This window comes from Leptodactylus fuscus, chromosome 9 (assembly GCF_031893055.1).
Source record: "Leptodactylus fuscus isolate aLepFus1 chromosome 9, aLepFus1.hap2, whole genome shotgun sequence".
Classification (NCBI taxonomy): domain Eukaryota; kingdom Metazoa; phylum Chordata; class Amphibia; order Anura; family Leptodactylidae; genus Leptodactylus; species Leptodactylus fuscus.
The window spans coordinates 49,469,108-49,488,088 of NC_134273.1; the positions used below are offsets into that span (position 1 = coordinate 49,469,108).

At 39.6% G+C, this 18,981-nt stretch overlaps 1 protein-coding gene across 11 annotated transcripts in view; it reads left to right on the forward strand.

Annotated features, from left to right (window-relative positions):
• Positions 1–18,981, forward strand: part of RBFOX2 (RNA binding fox-1 homolog 2) — a 279,365-nt gene that overhangs the window by 140,924 nt on the left and 119,460 nt on the right. For all 11 annotated transcript variants that reach the window (XR_012717437.1, XM_075286348.1, XM_075286350.1 and 8 more), the window contains one exon: positions 9,253–9,313. Coding sequence is in view for 10 of the 11 variants with exons in the window: in XM_075286348.1 (XP_075142449.1) it covers positions 9,253–9,313 (61 nt within the window). In the remaining variant the exon portion in view is untranslated. The remainder of the gene's footprint in view (positions 1–9,252; positions 9,314–18,981) is intronic.

The window sequence follows — 18,981 nt, forward strand, 5'->3', positions numbered from 1 at the left end:
ATGGCATTTTTTGATTTTCGTTTGACTTCCCTCCTTCTAAACCCCATAACTTTTTTTTATTTCTCCGCTCCCAAAGCCATGTGAGGTCTTAATCTTTGCGGGACAAATTTTTCTTCATGATGCCACCATTAATTATTCTGTATAATGTACTGGGAGGCTGGAAAAAAATTCAGAATGGGTGAATTTGAAGAAAAAGTGCATTTCTGCAACTTTTACGGGCTTCGGTTTTACGGCGTTCACTGTGCAGCCAAAATGACATGTTCCCTGTATTGTTTTTGTACGATTCCGGGGATGCCAAATTTATATGGTTTTATTTACATTTTAACCCCTTTAAAAAAAATCCAAAACTGTGTTAATTTTTTTTTTCTAAAAGTCGCCATATTCTGACAGCTGTAACTTTTTTATACGTCCGTGTACGGGGATGCATAGGGCGTCTTTTTTTGCGGGGCCGAGTGTACTTTAGTTTTACCATTTTGGGGAATTGCTTTTGCTTTGATCAATTTTTATTCAAATTTTTATCAGAATCAAAACTGTGAAAAAACTGCGTTTTAGCACTTTTGACTTTTTCCCACTACAGCCTTTACCGTACAGGAAAAATATTTTTATAGATTTGTAGTGCGGGCGATTTCTGACGCAGGGATACCTCACAGTATTTAACTACTTTTATATGTGTTCTAGGGAAAGGGGGGTGATTTGAATTTAATACTATTTAATAATTTTTAGATTTTTTTAAACTTTTATTTATTTTTTGCATTTATTAGACCCCCTAGGGGTCTTGAATCCCAGGGGGTCTGATCACTAATGCAATGCATTACAATGCTAATGCATTGCAATGCATTGCAAAAAATCATCATTTCTTTTGCAGGCTGCATAGACCAGCCTGAAAAAGAAAGAGAAAGCAGACCGGCCAGGAGCCTTTACAAGGCTCCCGGCTCTCATGGAAATGTGACGGTGCCCATGCGCCGCCGGGAAAATGGCGCCTCCGGCGCCTTTGACCGCGGCGCCGGAGGAGTTGATGTCTCCAATCAGTCCGGGGACCTGTCGGAGACATTAGCGCCGGTTGTCTACTGCGTAAAGCGTCACTATAGTTGCACATCCGGCATGTGCCGTAATAGTACGGCGGATGTAGGGAAAGGGTTAAAGGCTTTATAGGCTATCCCAACATGGCATTATCATTTGAAAATCACATTTTTAAGTAGACTCCCTTTAAAATGGTAATGTACATTCCTGTCCTGTGAGTCATACACCTTTTAGTTCAAGACACTATCCTGCTGGAATTAGAAGCAGCTGATTGACATTGCGTGCTGTAATTTAACCTATGATCTGCAAGTACAAGGTCCTTCTCCACCAGTGACTCTCCCAGCTTTTCTCCTCCTATCACATATACATCTGGGTAAAAATCATCATCATGCAACTTAACATTACATTTATCCACATTGAACCTCATTTGTCCATGCGTTTTTTCCAGGTCTGCTTGTAACCCATGTACGTCATCTGTAGACTGCACTACATAGCTCGCAATATAATGTATCTGCAAAAATACAGTGCTAATAATCCCATCTTCTATATCTTTAACTCCTTTTTGCCGCGGGCATTTTTCGATTTTCGTCTTTTGAATCCAAACCCCACAAGTTTTATTTATTTTCAGGACAATCTTTTCTTCTTGATACTACCATTAATTATTCTCTTCAATGTACTAGGAAGCTGGAGAAAAATTCAGAATGGGGTGGATTTAGAAGAAAAAGTGCATTTGTGCAACTTTTATGGGCTTCATTTTTACGGCATTTCACTGTGCAGCCAAGATTACATGTCACATATATGTTTTGGTGCGATTCCAAGGATACCAAATTTATTTACATTTTAACCCCTTAACAAATCCAAAACTTTGACACCGTAACTTTTTTTTGCATAGGGTGTTTTTTTTTGTTTTTTTTGTAGGACCAGGTGTACTTTAGTTATACCATCTTGGGGAATGGCTATTGCTTTGATCCCTCTTTTATTCAAATTTTTATCAAAGCAAAACTGACAAAACAGTGGTTTGGCATTCCCCCCCCCCCTCCACTCACCTCTTCATAAAAGCAAATTGGGTTAGTTTGACAACTTCTGTCTTTAGTAAAACTATGCTGTCTATAACTTACAATATTAGGTGGCTCACCTAACTGTTGCTGTTGAAGCCGCAGCAGAGTCTTGCTGTGGCATTTTCAAGGTCTGGGGTTGCTAGGTGGGGTGGCATAAACACACAAGTCCAGTTTCTTTAGTCCAAAACAAAGGTAGTTTATTTTCACTCAAAAATATAGTGCAGCAACAAAAGGAAACAATACAAAAATAAATACCTGCCCGGCTAGACTCTAACTAAACACAGAATAGGTTACCTTACATAGAATAACAAATTCAAAAGCCAGTTGAGTCATTCAGGACACAGCTCCAAAAATATGACCTCTCTGTTTGCTCTCCAGCCGAGCTCTGCCAAAGTGTTGCTGCTGGAGCTGGCTTCTTAAGCCTCCTTGATGAGGAGACTCTCTGCAGCTGAGTCGCTGCCGGAACATCCCCAAAGTGTGGACTGGAGGGAGGTGGATAGACAGGTCCCATTACGAATCCTACCTGTCATTCCTAAAAATCCAGCCCAGTACTGAGCATTTACCAAAATGCTCAGCAGACAAAAGTTGTCTGCTGAGAACAAACATTCCTGGAGTTTTCTCATCTCACCCACCTGAGTGGTCTGGGTGAGATGTACACCCCCTCCATTACTTGACCAGCCATCGGCTTACACATTTAAGATAAATTTCAAGGCAATATTAGGCTACTTTCCTTTCATCACAAAGTTGTGAATGGGAAGAATTTCCTCCTATGTCAACTGAGAATCTAACTGTTAACGAAGTGCAAAAAGTCCTGCCAGTTACTTTTAATATGGTAAAGTGTTTATATTGCAAAAATCTTACATTAGGAGTAATTGTCTGTCTCCTAAATAGCAATGTTCTTATTCATCCTGTGTGAACAAAATAACACTTCAAGTCATTCTGTTTAAGCTTTTCTTGTTTAATGTAAGTAGTCCTTGTTTTATTTATCTTGCATACACATTTTTTTTCTTGTTTGTTTGTTAATCCCTACTTTGTTTAATCTTCAATGTCAAACCGTTTTTTGTATCCACCGCACCTTTTCTATTGTCACCTGTTAAAAACATTATGCACATCACTTTCTAATAAAACTGAGTTGTGGTTTCTTCTGTATAAATGATTTTATGCTAGGACCCTGGTTAACCAGTTTCTACATAATATATCTTAATGTGGAAGTTTCGTTAATGGGGGTGTTCCTAATGTTATAATAAAAATTACTTTTACCTGTTGGAATGTAATATGTTGTGCTGCCAGAGTGTTTTTCTGGTGACCTCCATATGGATCAATGAGTACAGGTAATTCTTATATTCTATATTTTTGGGCATACGTGGCTGAAATTTAAAGCTGCAGGAAAGTTGAAATGGATTTTCTAAAAATTTATTTTTACAATTCAGCAAATGAGGACAGATGCAGACAGAATATGTTCAGTCTGCATCAGTCACTACATTAATTTTAGTCCAATTTTCCTGATGCTATAACTGATCAGAACATTGAAAATATGCAGATTTGAACATAGCCCAAGCAGTTTCTTAAAAGGATATTCCTTTTTAGCAAATGTTTGTATGTAAAGTTGTACAGTTTTCACATATACTGTCTGTATAAAATCTGATGACCTTTGCTTGCTGTCATTTACTAGGAGCCTTCATTGTTGCAGTTGTTCTGTTTTCAGATTAGCCATGACATGCCATGAGTTTAATCTCCTGCGAGTAGATGAAGGTTGCGAGTATGACTGTAAGCAGAGTTTTTAGCTAAGGAATATATACAGAAACTATATCAGAAAATTGTAGAACTTTCTTGGTAAGCACATTAAAATGTATTTCCTAAAACTGAAATAATGTCCCAGTTTCCCTTCTTCTCATTTTTCTGTCCCTGCTTTGAATTTCATTTTTTTTTCTTTTATACTACTGCTTATGTTTGCATGCCACAACTTGTTTGTGTGTGTGTTTTTTGTCTTCCATGTTTCTGTGAGTCTTGGAAGTTGTGAGGGCTTAAGTTACATATGTTAAGTCTATCTTGAGTGTGCTTTTTATAATGTATTACTAAATGTAACTTCCCCTACCCATTTCTTTAACAAATTTTTGAGGATGCATTTGTCCTACACTTCAAAACTCATTTACAATATCTCAGCAGTCAGTTTCATTAAAAGATAGCATGTAAAAGATAAATTTTACCCTACTGAAACAAAACTTAGATTGCTTACACTAAAATAAGGTTGGGAGCTTTGTTACACTTAGTGCTGTCTATATAGTACAGCTCTGCTGTCTGCAGCACTGTTAACTGTTATATGATCACAAACACTTTTTTTAGGCTTAGAACATCCCTGATTATAACAGCTGTCACAATATCTGGGCAGTTTACACTAAAATTGGAGCTGGTATTGACCCAAAAATTAAAGGGTAAGCTATAGTATAAGATGTGCACTATGAAGGGTTATAATCTTTAGCATATTCCCCTGAAACTATATATTAGATTGATGTCTTTGTGAAAAAATTGAGGTATGATCAATGGGATGCTACCCTGGAAGTAGTTTGTCCCCTGCAGGTATGAAATTATTGAATGTCTGTTACTGCAGCTCATTCATGTGAATGTATAACTAGGCACAGCTACACTTGTCTGTATGTTATCGTGTAGGATCGGTCTTGTTTTAAGTGGGGATCCCCTGGATGTTAGCCACCCTGATCATACATTGATGACCTCTCTAAAACCTATTTACTGGGATTCAGTTTAATCTTCAAACTGCTAATTCCCTAGAAGAGCAAAACTGCGCAATGCTTTGTATTTAAGGGAGTCTACCACCACCAAAATTTCTTCTAAACTACTTTATTTTTTTTAGAGAACCAGTCACTTGGTTTTTCCACACTAAACTGTCTATATAACGTGCAGGATCAAGTAATTTCCTTTCCATTGGTGTTTCTCTGTAATCTTACTATTGTAGACAAGTAAAGTTTGAATTGGGATGGGCTGGTAGAAGCTTCTGACTAGTCATGCTGTTCCCTTGTCACAAAGTACTAAATTGCATACATTTGATTCATGCTGATCAATTTGGCGGATTTATCTCTAAAATACATCAACCCCTGTAGGGTTATATTTAAAGAGGTTGCTAATGCAAATATATTTTATATAGGCTGAGTGGGAGGTGAGAATTTTTTTTTTTTTTCATATTCTCCTGTCCCTATTGCTCCAGTGTCCTCCTAATCAACAGCCTCAGGAAGAGACCCGGGATGTCACAGGTAGTGGCATCACATACCCTTCGGTGAGGCTGCTGATTGACCTCAGTGGTTATATGTGGCTGAGACTTCTACCACAAGTCAACACGGGACTGAGAGGTCCGGACTGCTCTGGTTGGCATCGGGGAAAGGGGAGTATGTTGTGTGTGGTTTTTTTTTTTTTTTTTTTTTTAAAACTTCCACGACCTATTTAAAATAAGGGCGGGTTCACATCTGCGCCCGTGCGCACTTTAAGCAATCCTGCTGGGTTTCCGTCTTCTGCCCCGAGAAACTGCACAGGGGACAGAAACCCAGCAGTCAGTTTTCAAACCCATTCAAGTGAATGGGTTTGAAAAGTGAGCGCTCGTGAGCGTTTTGTACCTATCCACGGCGAAACCGTTCTTTTGGGTTTTTTATTAACCAGACATAAAGTCCTGAATGTCCGACTTTGTGTCTGGTAAAAAAAACAAAAAAAAAACTGTTTTGCCGCAGACAAGTACAAAACGCTCACGGGTGCTCACTTTCCAAACCCATTCACTTGACCGCATGAATCTTGCAACCAATCTAATAGTATCCTGATGATTTAGCTATCTAATGAAACGCGTAGAGACAGAATATGAGACAAAACCTATAGACCTAGAAATCCACTTACGTGTGTTCTCGCTTACCTGTGCAGTGGTCTAATAGACCAAGTGAACATATTGCTTGGTCTTTAACTGGGAGAATCTGCTATTTCACTACCATATTGGTTTCTCCCAATACAATAAATTTCATCCACTGGGTCCTGGGTAATGAAACTAGTAGTCATCGCAGGGAAAATATGTCCTTTCTGTGAGCTCAATCTATAGATCGAGTAGGCAGAGTTTAACCCGTGGAAGAAAATGCCAGGAGGGGAAAGTTACTATACTTCATATTAGGATAGTTAAGACAGGTTGTGAAAGGGTCAAAGATAATTACACACCTGGGTGACTCCATCAGGCGTAGCACTAGCTGTACACGGGAGTGCTTGGTTAACTAAATCGGTTGTTTACAGTCCTCTATACCGCCATTGGGGTTAAAAATACATAACAAATTGGTGATTGCTTCCACAATTAAAGTAAGCATTGACTCTAGACCTTGTTTATCAAAGTAATAAAATAGGATGAAACAGACTACAATTTGAGGTTCCATACACAAATTTATTGAAATAAACCACAAACTGAGGTTTCAAACATGAATTTATTGAGTCATTTAAGAGTCCAGGAATTATATTTAACCAGGGAGAAATTTATATATCTCTTGCGAATTTATCTACATGGATAGATAGGGGCCGAATACTTACCTCAATTGTTTTAAACCATATCTATTAAGTTACGTTTTAATAATTTTTCTTTGTTTTGAGAGGGTACTCATTTTTGTGAATAACCATTCACTTGAATGGATTTGAAAACTGACAGCCGGGTTTCCGTCCCCTGTGCATTTTCTCGGGGCAGAAGACTGAAACCCAGCAGTATTGCTTAAGGCGCGCAAGGGCGCAGATGCGAACCCGCCCTCAATTATTGTCCATTTTTGCCTGGACAACACCACCTTTTTAAAGGGATTCTATCATTAAATTGCTATTTTTTTTTCTCATTAACACATAGGAATAGCCTTAAGAAAGGCTATTCTTCTCTTACCTTTAGATGTCTTCTCCGCACTGCCGTTCAGTAGAAATCCCAGTTTTCCTCGGTATGCAAATAGCACTGGGCACGTCCCCAATGATGCGAGAGAAATCTCCAGCGCCGCCTTCATCTTCGTGGAACAGCCTCTCTCGACGTCTTTTTCCAGTGCTGGCTTCTACGCTGCATTGCGGCCACAAAAAAATGGCTCGGGGCAGGTGAAGTTGGCTCTACCCTAGGCCTGACTGCAGAGCAGACTGCACATGCATAGAAGTTTGAAGCCAGCGCCGGAAGAATACATGGAGAGAGGATGTTCGAAGAATTCAATTGCATACCAAGTGAAACTGGGATTTCTTCCGAACGGCGGCACGGAGAAGACATATAAAGGTAGGAGAATAGGCTTTCTTAAGGCTATTTCTACGTGTTAGGGAAAAAATAGCAATTTAATTGGTTTATTCACGAAGTGTGTGGTAACTTTTTTATGAAAAAACAAGTGTTTAAAAATACCAAATTCATCTGGAGCACAGCAACAAATGATTGCATTTAGAATTTTGTCATTGATGACAGATGCCCTGTCTTTTCTATTTAAAACTCTTGCGTTTTTTTTTTGTTTTTTTTTTACTCGCCACCTTCCAGAGCAATGCCTTACGGTTTTTCATTCATAGCTTTGGATGGGCGATTGTTTGTTTTTTGTTTTTTTTTTTGCTTTTTTTTGCTTTTTTCTTCTTTATAGTTACAAAATAATATTTCAGTTTGAGAAATTCTCATTAACTTTTATTACAGGCTGCCTATGGCAGTGAGTAAAAGAGGCAGAGTTATGATGGGCGTGGGAGCTTTCATTAGGCTCCTGTCTGTCATGGAAATGGATTGCTCCCCCTGGATTTTCCTTTGAAATCCTCTGGTGAGTGGGCACCGCCATGCTACCTCAATTCACCAGTTCCTAGATGTCTTGTTTGAAACTTAAAACCTGCTTTTTATCATATACAAAAGAGCAGTTTGGGGCATCCTTCTGTGGTTGATGCACTTTGAAACCAGTCATTCTTTGTTAAATGGCAGTGCTCAGTGACCATCACTAGCAAATACAGGGGCTCTTGCAAATGTAGCAATGACCTCAATTCGCCAAATGACTCATTTGCATACGGAATAAAAGTTGATCTATCTTGGCTGGATAATTTCACTTTAACAGACAAGAAGAATCTTTGCGACAGCATATTATTGGCTTAGAAGCGATTTATGGTGGTTTAGACTCATTTTTAACACCCAATAATCTCCGGAACAGCCTGGACCATCTGATCAGGTGGCTTTTTTTTTCAGTAGACCCAGCAATTGTGGAAATGTGCTACATAGGCCTTGTAAAATCAGTGAGTTACTGACTGAATTACATAGATTTAAATTTTTATATAATATTGCAGTTGAGTTGGTTGTAAAACTCATTTACAATCTAGAATTTCTACTGTATATGTTTAAATGGTACTTTTTGCCCACTTTTAAAGTAAAACTTATACTACTTAAGGAAGACTTGATAGGTACACACTAGAGCCTGTCAACTAATCGCAAAATAACCAAAACTAAGTGCACAGTTAATCGATCTGAACATAAATTACTTCAGTTATCGTCAATCCATTCCATTTTGGCTAAAGAATGTTACTAACTGTATGCTATACATTCAGTATTAAAGTACTTCCATTTATTTTCATTGCAATCGATTTGCAGCTTTTGAGCCAAAAAAACAAAAAACAAAAAAACAAAAGCAAAAGATACAAAAGAAATACAGCAAAAGATTTTTGCTTGGGGGAAAGGGTTTGCTTAACTCATTGGGCACCATAAAAAATTCCACATCTGAAACCAGGGAAAGCAATGTATAGTTCATGTAAATTAGGTGTCTTATTTTATTGACTTAACAGAGGACAAGTTAAGCACATATTGGAATTTAGATTTATTAAGTCATTAAAGGATCTGTAAATAAATTAACAAAACCACATAGAGGTTTCTAATGTTTGTCAAATTATAAAAAGTAATAGGAGTATTAAACCCCCCAATAAACAACACGTTTGTTTCTTTGTCATAGTTTACACACAAATAATGTAAATAAATTTTAATGTTTAACACACACTAACTTGTGTGCTCGTAGTTGGCATGTGTGGTGATTAGCAATTAAATGTATTCCGTGTGTGGACAGTGCATGCTGTTGCAGGTTGAAGGGCTTTTTGCATGAAACATATGCATGTCATTTACAAGCTATGGTTATCCTAATAGTTTTCTCTTCTTCCTCTCCACTTATGGAATTTATGCTAGGTCAACAACGCAACAGCTCGTGTGATGACCAATAAAAAAACTGTGACTCCTTATGGAAATGGTGAGACTTGTCAGATTTTGTTTTTTTTTTAAAAAAAAAAAACCCAAAAAACCTGTTTGTCTAATATACAATGTCTACAGTAAAGCACTATGCTAAAGCTTTAGGTGTGGGCAATGCTTTAGAAATAGAAGCATTAATAGGCTACGTTCACATCTGTGAGAGTCTGAGTCTGTCACTGATCGCCTGAAATCGGTGGACTTTTTGCTCTGCAGATTTCAGTTTTAAAACGACACCTGATGAACTCATTAGTCAAAGGAGTTTGTTGGGCTCTGTGTGTAACCACCATTACAGCTGTTTGCCTATCCCTTGTTCTTTTCCTCTGACCAGACTAATGAAATGACTATAATAGCGTGAATCTAGCAATAGTTTGTATTTGCTAATTGACAAAAATAGTCAATGAGCAAAAGAGAAGTCTAAAACGGTGAACACAAACATTTGGAGTGTTCCTTTTGCAAGTGTACCTAGAAAAAATGATGCAGTTTTGAAAGCAATACAGTGATTGTTCTAAACGTCTTGGAGAATTAACCACAGATTTTCTGTGAACGTAGGCTTGCTCAAATCCTTCTGTGTCTATGTAGTTTCAAACATACCTTGTGGCCATCAGGTCTCTGTTGGGGCCGTATCTTCACTTTCAGGACTTTATGATTAAGACCATTTTCAGCATAAAGAACCAAGCATGTTTGGAGTTCTTATCCTGCTGCACAATAACTTTGTAGACTATCTGATGCCTCCCAGATGATATTGCATGATGCAGAAGTATCTGCCTTAACTTAAAAGGGAACCTCCACTACCTAGGCACTCATTTTTATTCTGTTCTTTAGTGCCATCAGATCAAAACTAGCAGAAACTAGTAGGACTCAGACTTCTCTGAACAGTAGATGGGTGAACCTAAGGGATTGCAAACAAAATAGAACTTCAATTTGAAAACCATGCAAAGCTATGCATGAGAAAATGGGAACTGGAAAAAAACTAAATTGTTCCTCCTAAGCCCATAGAATTTAATTGAATATTCTCTCCTGATCACTGAGGGACACGGGGTCAGGTCCCCAGAGATTGCATTTGTTCCCCTGTCTACAGGACAGTGGCAAAGTGTCCATAGCGACACAACACATTTAAAGTAAATTTGCAAATGCCAGACTCTAGGTACGCTCACATCCGCGCATGGGTCTATCATTCGTGTTCCCCAGAGGACTTGAACAACGGAGAGCCAAACAGCTAAAACAGCAGCTACACATAGACCATATAAACCCCATAATGTGGTCCGTTAGTTGTCTGCAGTTTCTATACTGAAATCCTTTGAGAGAAAAGTCTTCCATGGAGGACTTTTCTCTCCACTGATTTTCTGCTATTTCTGAGGTGGAGACTCCAGTGCAGATATGAACTTAGCCTAAGGTTTTAAGCTTGACTTTTCACCCACAGAAAACTTAGTGAGGGGAAAAATAGGAAAGGTCATTACTTTGATTCTGCACATAGGGATCAGTTTAGTTTGAAATAAACACAGGATCCCTGTAATTTAATGGGAATTTAATGTTGTACACATGAAGTAACAATCTGTTTAGTAGGTGTGGCATTTACAATGAAAATTTTCTGTTCCTTAACTAACTAGTTATTTACCAATATGCATACATTATTCTTAATCACAGGTTTGCAACATTTTTAGATTTTTCTAATGTTCACAGTATCCCTAGCTAAAATCCATAGGGGATTTAGGAAAGGTGGGTTATTGTTTACAACTCAAACTCAAATTTAAAGTTGAAGTTACTCATGCCACAAAATATATAGAGGGAATGCAATAAATCTTAAGTGTTTTTGTTTAACACTGGATCTGTTACAGAAAAACCTAGATTAAAATTGAGTTCTTTAAAACTGTTTAAAAATTTTCAATATAGATTGCATTAATTTCCATGGAACACTTGGGGTTGGAAAAACAGCGGGTTTGTTTTTTGGGATTTTTTTTCACATTTTGCTTTGGTTTTTGAGCCGAAGTCAGGAGTGGATTCAACAAAGGGAAACATTCAAATTCTTCCTTTTTATATTTTTCGTTCCTTTTCAAGCCACTCTTGACTTGGCTCAAAATAAGTGCAGCTAAAGCTTTATCAAAAATGATGCGGTTCTGCAATGTGGGGACTTAGCCTTAAGGGTTAAACATTCTAACTATTGGCTTGAGTATTTTGTGGTGTGCAATTTATTTATTTTTTTAAATGCCTGGGTGGATTCTAATTTAGGACCCTCATAGGCACTATAGAACTTGACTTGTCCCCAGAACTGTGCCACTGCATCCAGGGGGTTAATCCACTGGAGTCTGAATATCTTCCACCTCTGGTGGCTGGTCCTGGCCCTCAACTGTGACACGGCTGAGCTAGAAGTAATGGCACAGAGCATTAAGTGGTTAATCTGAACTATCTGCCTTTCATTCACTTCTCTACTTATTCTTCCTCCTTTGCTCATTTCATATTTGGTTGCTGCATGTATCAAGGAATGTATTCCCTCTTTGGGTGCGTCATTTGCACAAAGACATTTTGTAAACCATTTCCAATATATTCTCCAAATCTAAAAAGAATACCGTATATACTCGAGTATAAGCCGAATTTTTCAGCACAGTTTTTGTGCTGAAAAAGCCCCCCTCGGCTTATGCTCGAGTCAGCAAAAAAGAAAAAAAAAATTATTTTTTTAGGGGGGTCTATGACCAGCCGCAATATTAATGTATAGATAGAATCTCCTATAAAATAGTGGGGGGAAAAAAGAAGCTTTAAAAAAAAATAAAAGTTCTAAATCACTCCTTTCCCTAGAATACATACAAAAGTAGAAAATGACTGTGAAACACAAACACATCAGGTATCCCTGTGTCTGAAAGTACTCGGTCTACTGAATATAGGAGATCTGCAGTGCTCCTGTTCCGTCGGGAAGGGGTTAATAGCAGCACTGCAGATACCTTATATTCAGCCAGGCTTAATTCCAAGTGGGGGGGAAAAAAAACAGTCCTCAGGCTCAGGGAAGAGGCAGACAGACAACCAAAACACCTCCTCCCCTTCCCCAGCACCCAGCAACTACTACTGCACCCAGAAACTCCGACCATTTTAATTTTTGAAATTTTCCAGTAGCTGCTGCATTTCCCCCCCTCGGCTTATACTCGAATCAATATGTTTTCCCAATTTTTTGTGGTAAAATTAGGGGCCTCGGCTTATATTCGGGTTGGCTTATACTCGAGTATATACGGATGATACTGGTGAGGAGACCTAAAATTGGTTGATTTAATCCACAAACTCTGGTATTGTAAACATACCCTCCCCCTCCATAGAAGAAGCTCTCTATATTTGCCATACCTGTGGATGCTCCCCACAAAGGGATTATTGCATCAAAAATTACATTTTCCGTCCCACTGTATTATCACCTGGTTTGACAGGGTGAAAATCATACTGCAATCATACTGAAGTCTTCAAAAACCATGTACCCTCTAGTTAGATTCAATCTTACAGACTCTTGTTCAGAGGACTTCGGGATATTACACAATATTGGGAAAACTCAGATGGGGCTCCTGTAGAGATTCATACTATATTCTTAGTGAGGCCTTCATCCAGTACATGATGGGAACAACACAGTATTCCAGTTTTTGTTCTATAAGTGGTTTCAACAAACCAATAAAATTTTAACCTGTTCAATAAAACTGTCCATAATCCCTATTGACCCCTCCCTCTTATCCCCCATTTGTATTAAAATTTTCTTTACTGAATTAAGTCTCAATGCAAGATTAGAATTTCATCTTTTCTCTAGAACGTCATAACAGTTTTAACTCCTTTTCTACTACCGTTTGCAACCTATCTAATGCATTGATCAAATTCAAGAGACTAGGTGACAGGAGAAAAGCTAAAATTTTGGCAAGGTCAGAAAGTATGGTCAAGGTTAGCTATGAATAAGAAAATGGAAAGAGGATCCATATTGAGGTCTAGAAGTGATGGGGTGCCATAATGGGGTATGGGAAAATGGTGCAGAGAATATTTTAAATTATTCTGTGCTGGAGATCAGAAATGTGAGTGGAAGCCATGCTGCAGACTGGGAACAAGAGAAAAGCCATGCTGATGACAGTGATCCATCTTGGGGACTCACTAGTGTGTCTGGGTTGGAGTGAATTGTGTAGACTACTACAGCTGTTTTATTGGTCCCAAACTAAGCCCTGTTCTGTATAATATATTGATGTGGTACCAAGCATAAAATATACGATTTTGGATATTTTGAAGGGCTGTACATACTTGCTGACTTCATTAGACTGCTTAATGTGCATTCTGTATAATTTTTATTGTAGTAGACCTCACAAAGAAATTTTTTTTTTTTCTTTGCTCCTCTCCCTCTATATATTTTATTGGTTGTTTCATTGATTTTTACTGTATGTATATGTGTGTATGTATATATTTTTTTTTTTTTATTGTATTATGTGACTCAGTGGCATTCTGATTCTGTCAATTATCTGGGTGTCCAACTCACTCCCTCATGCGTGGCGAACTATCCGTGTCTTTTGGGAACTTAGGTCCTTGTTAGACAAATGGAAATTCCTTCCCCTTTCTCTTAGGCCATGCTTCCGAAATTACTCTACCTCTTTGCTACTTGTTCCTATCCTCAGAGGCAAGGTTAGAAATTTACAGAAAGCTGTATTCCAATTTCTTTAAAATGCTAAATGCCACCGTATACCTTGCTCCATCATATTGGCAGGTATGAGGTCTGGCCGTCCAGCTTACCGTATCTGAGCGACCCACCTACGTCGTATCCCTTTCTGAGCGACCATAACGGCCTATACAAATTGGAAAGAAAATGAGAAATTGTGGCTTGCGCCCATGCATCCATATGCTTTTTTTGTGTGTTGGTTCTCCCCTTATCTATTGGTACCCTTTCGATTACGAGTGATATTTGGATTGTGTTCCAGTTGATTCCATCTGGCTTCAGGAAAATCTTCCAGTGTCTCCATTTTGTACAATCCACTTCTCCTGGAGGGTATGTATGCAGGCATGGCCTATTTGCTTGAGGCGGGTCTCTTTTATATTGTGGATATGGTTGTTCCTGCTACATTGGAGCTCAGGCCCTTTTCTTTTCTCTCCTCCACCTGTTAAATCTCCCAACATCAGAATGTCTTCACTAACAGCATATAGTCCATTTTGTTTGTACACTTTATGGCTCACTCAGTCTTCCTGCCTACTTTGTTTGAAAAGCTCTGCTGGGCTGGGACATCTACTATAAGCCTTCTCTTATGTGCACCAGCTTCTCTCATCCCCAAAGGACAGTGCGTCCTTGACTCATCAATATGACAAAATGGGAAGATAGCACTAGGTTGGCCGCTCTCTCTGTGCCAATGGCAGATGGTATGGTACCGCGCTGTGAAATTCTATACATGCGTGACTCATAGAAATACGCAGTATAAATTGCTTATGCAATGATACGGCTCTTCTGCCCTCCTCCACTCCCTCAATCCCACAATACTAGCCATATGCTGGCGGTGCCATACTGCCCATGGCTCCCTGTATCACATATTTTGGAATTGTCTTCTCATCCTGGGTTTCTGGAAGGAGGTCAAAGCTATGACTGATGCTCTTTTCCTACAGGGGATCCCATTATACCAGATTACCGTATTTTTCGGACTATAAGACGCACCTAGGTTTTAGAGGAGGAAAGTAGGGAAAAAAAATTTTGAAGCAAAAACTGGTAAAATATTTAATATATGGGAGTTGTAGTTTTGCAACAGCTGCAAGGCCACATTGACAGGTGACCCTGCAGCTGTACGGGGACGCATAGAGCGTTTTTTTTTGCGGGGCCAGCTGTACTTTTTAGTTATACCATTTTGGGGGATATCTATTGCTTAGATCACCTTGTATTGAAAAAAAAAACAGGAGGTGATTTAGAACTTTTATTTATTTCATATTTTTAAAGCTTTTTTTTTTTTTTACTATTTTATTCCCCCCCGGGGACTTGAACCTGCGGTCACTTGATCGCAAGTCCCATAGACGGCAATACAACTGTATTGCTGTCTATGGGACATTCTGTCTATTAGTATTACGGCTGGTCATAGAGACCAGCCGCAATACTAATATATAGCAGTGACAGACCCGAGAGCCTCATTAGGCTCCCGGCTGTCACCCGGACAGGTCGGCTCCTGCGATATCGCCGCGCAGGAGCCGGCCTGCAACTTTACAGGTACGGGGCCGGTGGGGACCGGCCCCGGGGGAGAAGGGGCCGCTGATACTGACCCGGCATCCGCTGTACTAGAGAGGCGGATGCCGGGGAGGGATAGACGCCGGGGCCTGAGACATCGCTACGATCCTCTGCCCTTCATAAAGCCAGCAGCGGGGGGGACGGAGGAGCCCCTGCCGCTGCTGGCTTCATGCAGGGCAGAGGAGCGCAGCGATGTCTCAGGTCCCGGCACCTGTAATGGCGTCTATCACTTGCCGGCTTCCGCCTCTCTATTACAGCGGATGCCAGGCGCCACCTTCAGACTATAAGACGCACCCTTCTTTTCCCCAAAAATTTTGGGGAAAAAAAGTGCGTCTTATAGTCCGAAAAATACGGTACGTATCTCTTGGACCTACCTCCCAGACATGTTGGGAATAAAACATCCAGGCTTTTTATTTCTTTGCAGAGCCCAAAAACCCTCAAAGCTACCTACCTGCTAGAATAAAAGTTGTCCGTAATCTTGAATTCCTGACGGTGATTTCCCCCACCCCCCGCTCCTATGGAAATGTCAAGCCTTCTAGGTCACTATTTCGTTGCTTCCCCCCCCCCCCCCCCTCCCCTTTTTTTTTTTTTTTTCTTGTTCTTCTTTCTTTTTCTATTAGGCGGAAAACCCTTCTTACCTACTGCTGGCTCACATAACATTACCACCACCCTTCCCCATATAACTTTTGATGGAATATTTTATCCACCTTTTAATACGCTTTATTGGACCTTTTATTACCCTCTGGTAACATAGCACCTTCCAGCACTCCCAGGCATTGTGTTGCTGGGTGGCTGTTGTTGCATGGGCTTTCTTAGTGCCTCAATTTCTAGCGACTTCACAAATCACCTATTTGATGATCCATGTATTTTAGTGGCTTTGCTTAGTGTTTGCAAGCCCCACGTTGCGGAAACAGTGTTTGGTGTTTTTTTTTTGTTATCGTGTGTTTGTTTTTTGGGGGTTTTTTTGCAGTTTTTTTGACCCAAAGCCAGGACTGGATTGAGCTGAAGTTAAAAGTATAAACACTCCCTTTTGTAGCCATTCTTGGTTTTGGCCAAAAAAAAAAAAAAAATCTTTAGTCGTTAGCCTTAACCCTTCCCGACATCTGCCGTAATAGTACGGCGCTGCCGGGACGGACTTCCCGCAAACCGCCGTACTACTACGGCAGCTGCATGGTGCGCACACAGAACCTGTGTGCGCACTATGCCCTGTGGGTGTCAGCCGTAATATACGGCTGACTATGCCCTGTAGCACCCACGGTCGGAACCAGGTCCGATCGTGGGTGTTAACCCCTGAGATGCTGGCGGTCAAACATGACCGCCGGCTTCTCTGGGGATCGCAATATAATGGTGCCGATCGGCACCCCCCGCGCCGATTTCGGGGGGTGCTGGTGTTGGTAGTGGGCTGCCATGGGTCTGATCAGGATCTGCACAGGATGACTGCTTCCTGTGCTCTGCAATACACGTGTAACATGTGTATTGCAGATTCATATAGTGAAGCAGTGATCAGCAGATCACTGCTTCAATCCCCCATGGGGACAGAAAAGTGAAAAAAAAAGTAAAAATAAAAGTTTAAATAGTTTAAAATAAATTAGAAATAAATAAAGCCCCAAAAATCCTTTTCCCCATATAAAATGTTTTATGTAAAATAAAGAATAGAAAAAAACATTACATATTTGGTATCACCACGTCCATAATAACCTGTACAATGAAATTAAGACGTTATTTAACCCGAATGGCGAACGTCATTAAAAAAAAAAAAAAAAAAAATGTAGAAAACTGCACAAAATAATGATTATTCACCACCTTTCCCTTACAAAATGTTCAATAAAAAGTAATCAAATGGTCAGAAGAAAACCAAAATGGTACCAATAAAAAGCAGAGGTCATCCCGCAAAAAATAAGCCCTCAACCAGCTCTGTCTACCAAAAAATAAAAATGTTAGCCTTTCAGAAGATGGTGATGCAAAAATAGATTTTTTTCCGTAAATTGAATTTTATTCTGCACAAATAACAACGCATTAAAAAATAATATAAATGAGGTATCGCCGTAACCGTACCGACCTGCAGAATAAAGGTAACATGTTACTTATGCTATACTCTGCACGGGAAAAAAAATAAATGCTAAAATGCCAGAATTGATGTTTCCTTTTACATCCCACCCAGAAAGAGTTAATAAAATGTAGTCAATAAGTTACAGGCACCCCAAAATGGTGGCATTGAAAAGCGCATCTAATACTGCAAACACCAGGCCCTCATATGGCCACATTGCCAGAAAATAAAAATCTAGCTTGTATAATGTGAAGACAAAAACCCCAAAAGTCGCCAAATCATTAGGACATAAGTGGCTGCGACTAGAAGGAAATGTATAAGCTCTGGTTATAGCAACGCTGTGTAAACAATGGGAGGAATAAGTTCACGTACCAGGCAAACAAAGCAGAATTTCTAAAGCAATATATTTAGGAAAAGTCTTCAATTTACATAAGCTACCAGTATAGATAGGATCCTTGAGATGGGACAACCTTTTTAAATTTATAAAAAGTTGGAAATTTAGAGGATAAGCTGGTGGGTCTTGTACAGGGACAGTCTGGCAGGAATTTCCAGGATTTTCATCCACTGTTCCTCAGTGAAAGGGCCAGCAATCCATCCTCCACTTGGCTTTTGCCTGTAGTGTGAACGGTGCAAGTAATATAAATGCCTATATCATGAAGATTGGGCCCCTAGAGACGTCAGTAGTAGATAGAATAAGATGACCACACATAGACATGTCAGTGGACAGTAACTGGTCCTGATGGATGTGCCTGAGCTGTAGATATTGGTTTAAAAAGCCAATTACTTTTTTTTTTTTTTTTTTTTTTTTTGCAAGCAATTTGTTCTTAAATTGAAAGACTCCAGAGTATATTGATCGGAAGGTCAGGGGAGGTGGGGGACATAAAAAACACTGCTGCTTACCTCTCCTGTGCTTCAGCAGTCTGTGGGCCTGTTTGGTGACATCCCAGACATCACATTGGCTGGGCCTGCGTCGTCATGTGTAACGACGCAGGCTTGGCTCACGTGATGTCTGTACAAACATTGAAGATGGCCAAAATCAACAGGGAGTTCGCCGGAGCCAGGTTAAGGTAAGTAACATTGTTTGGGTTTTTTTTTCATTTATATCCTCCTCTGGGTCTCCTAATTGTTCATAGGTGATCCACTATGGCACATAATAGTTTGTGTAGGGGCCATTATGGGGCATAGTAGTGTGTGCAGGAATACTGTTTGTGCAGGGGGGGAGGCATGTCAAATGTTCACCTTGGGGCCACTGGATAGATACATAGATTAATATAAATTTCTCTCTGTATCTCTAACCATAGAGATAGCTATTCCTTGTGAATATGTTACAGGCAATGTATGAAAAGCAGGCATTCTATAGAATGCCCGACATTTTTAGGCAATGTATGAAATGGGCGAATCGTTATGTACTTTGCCTAGGCATTGT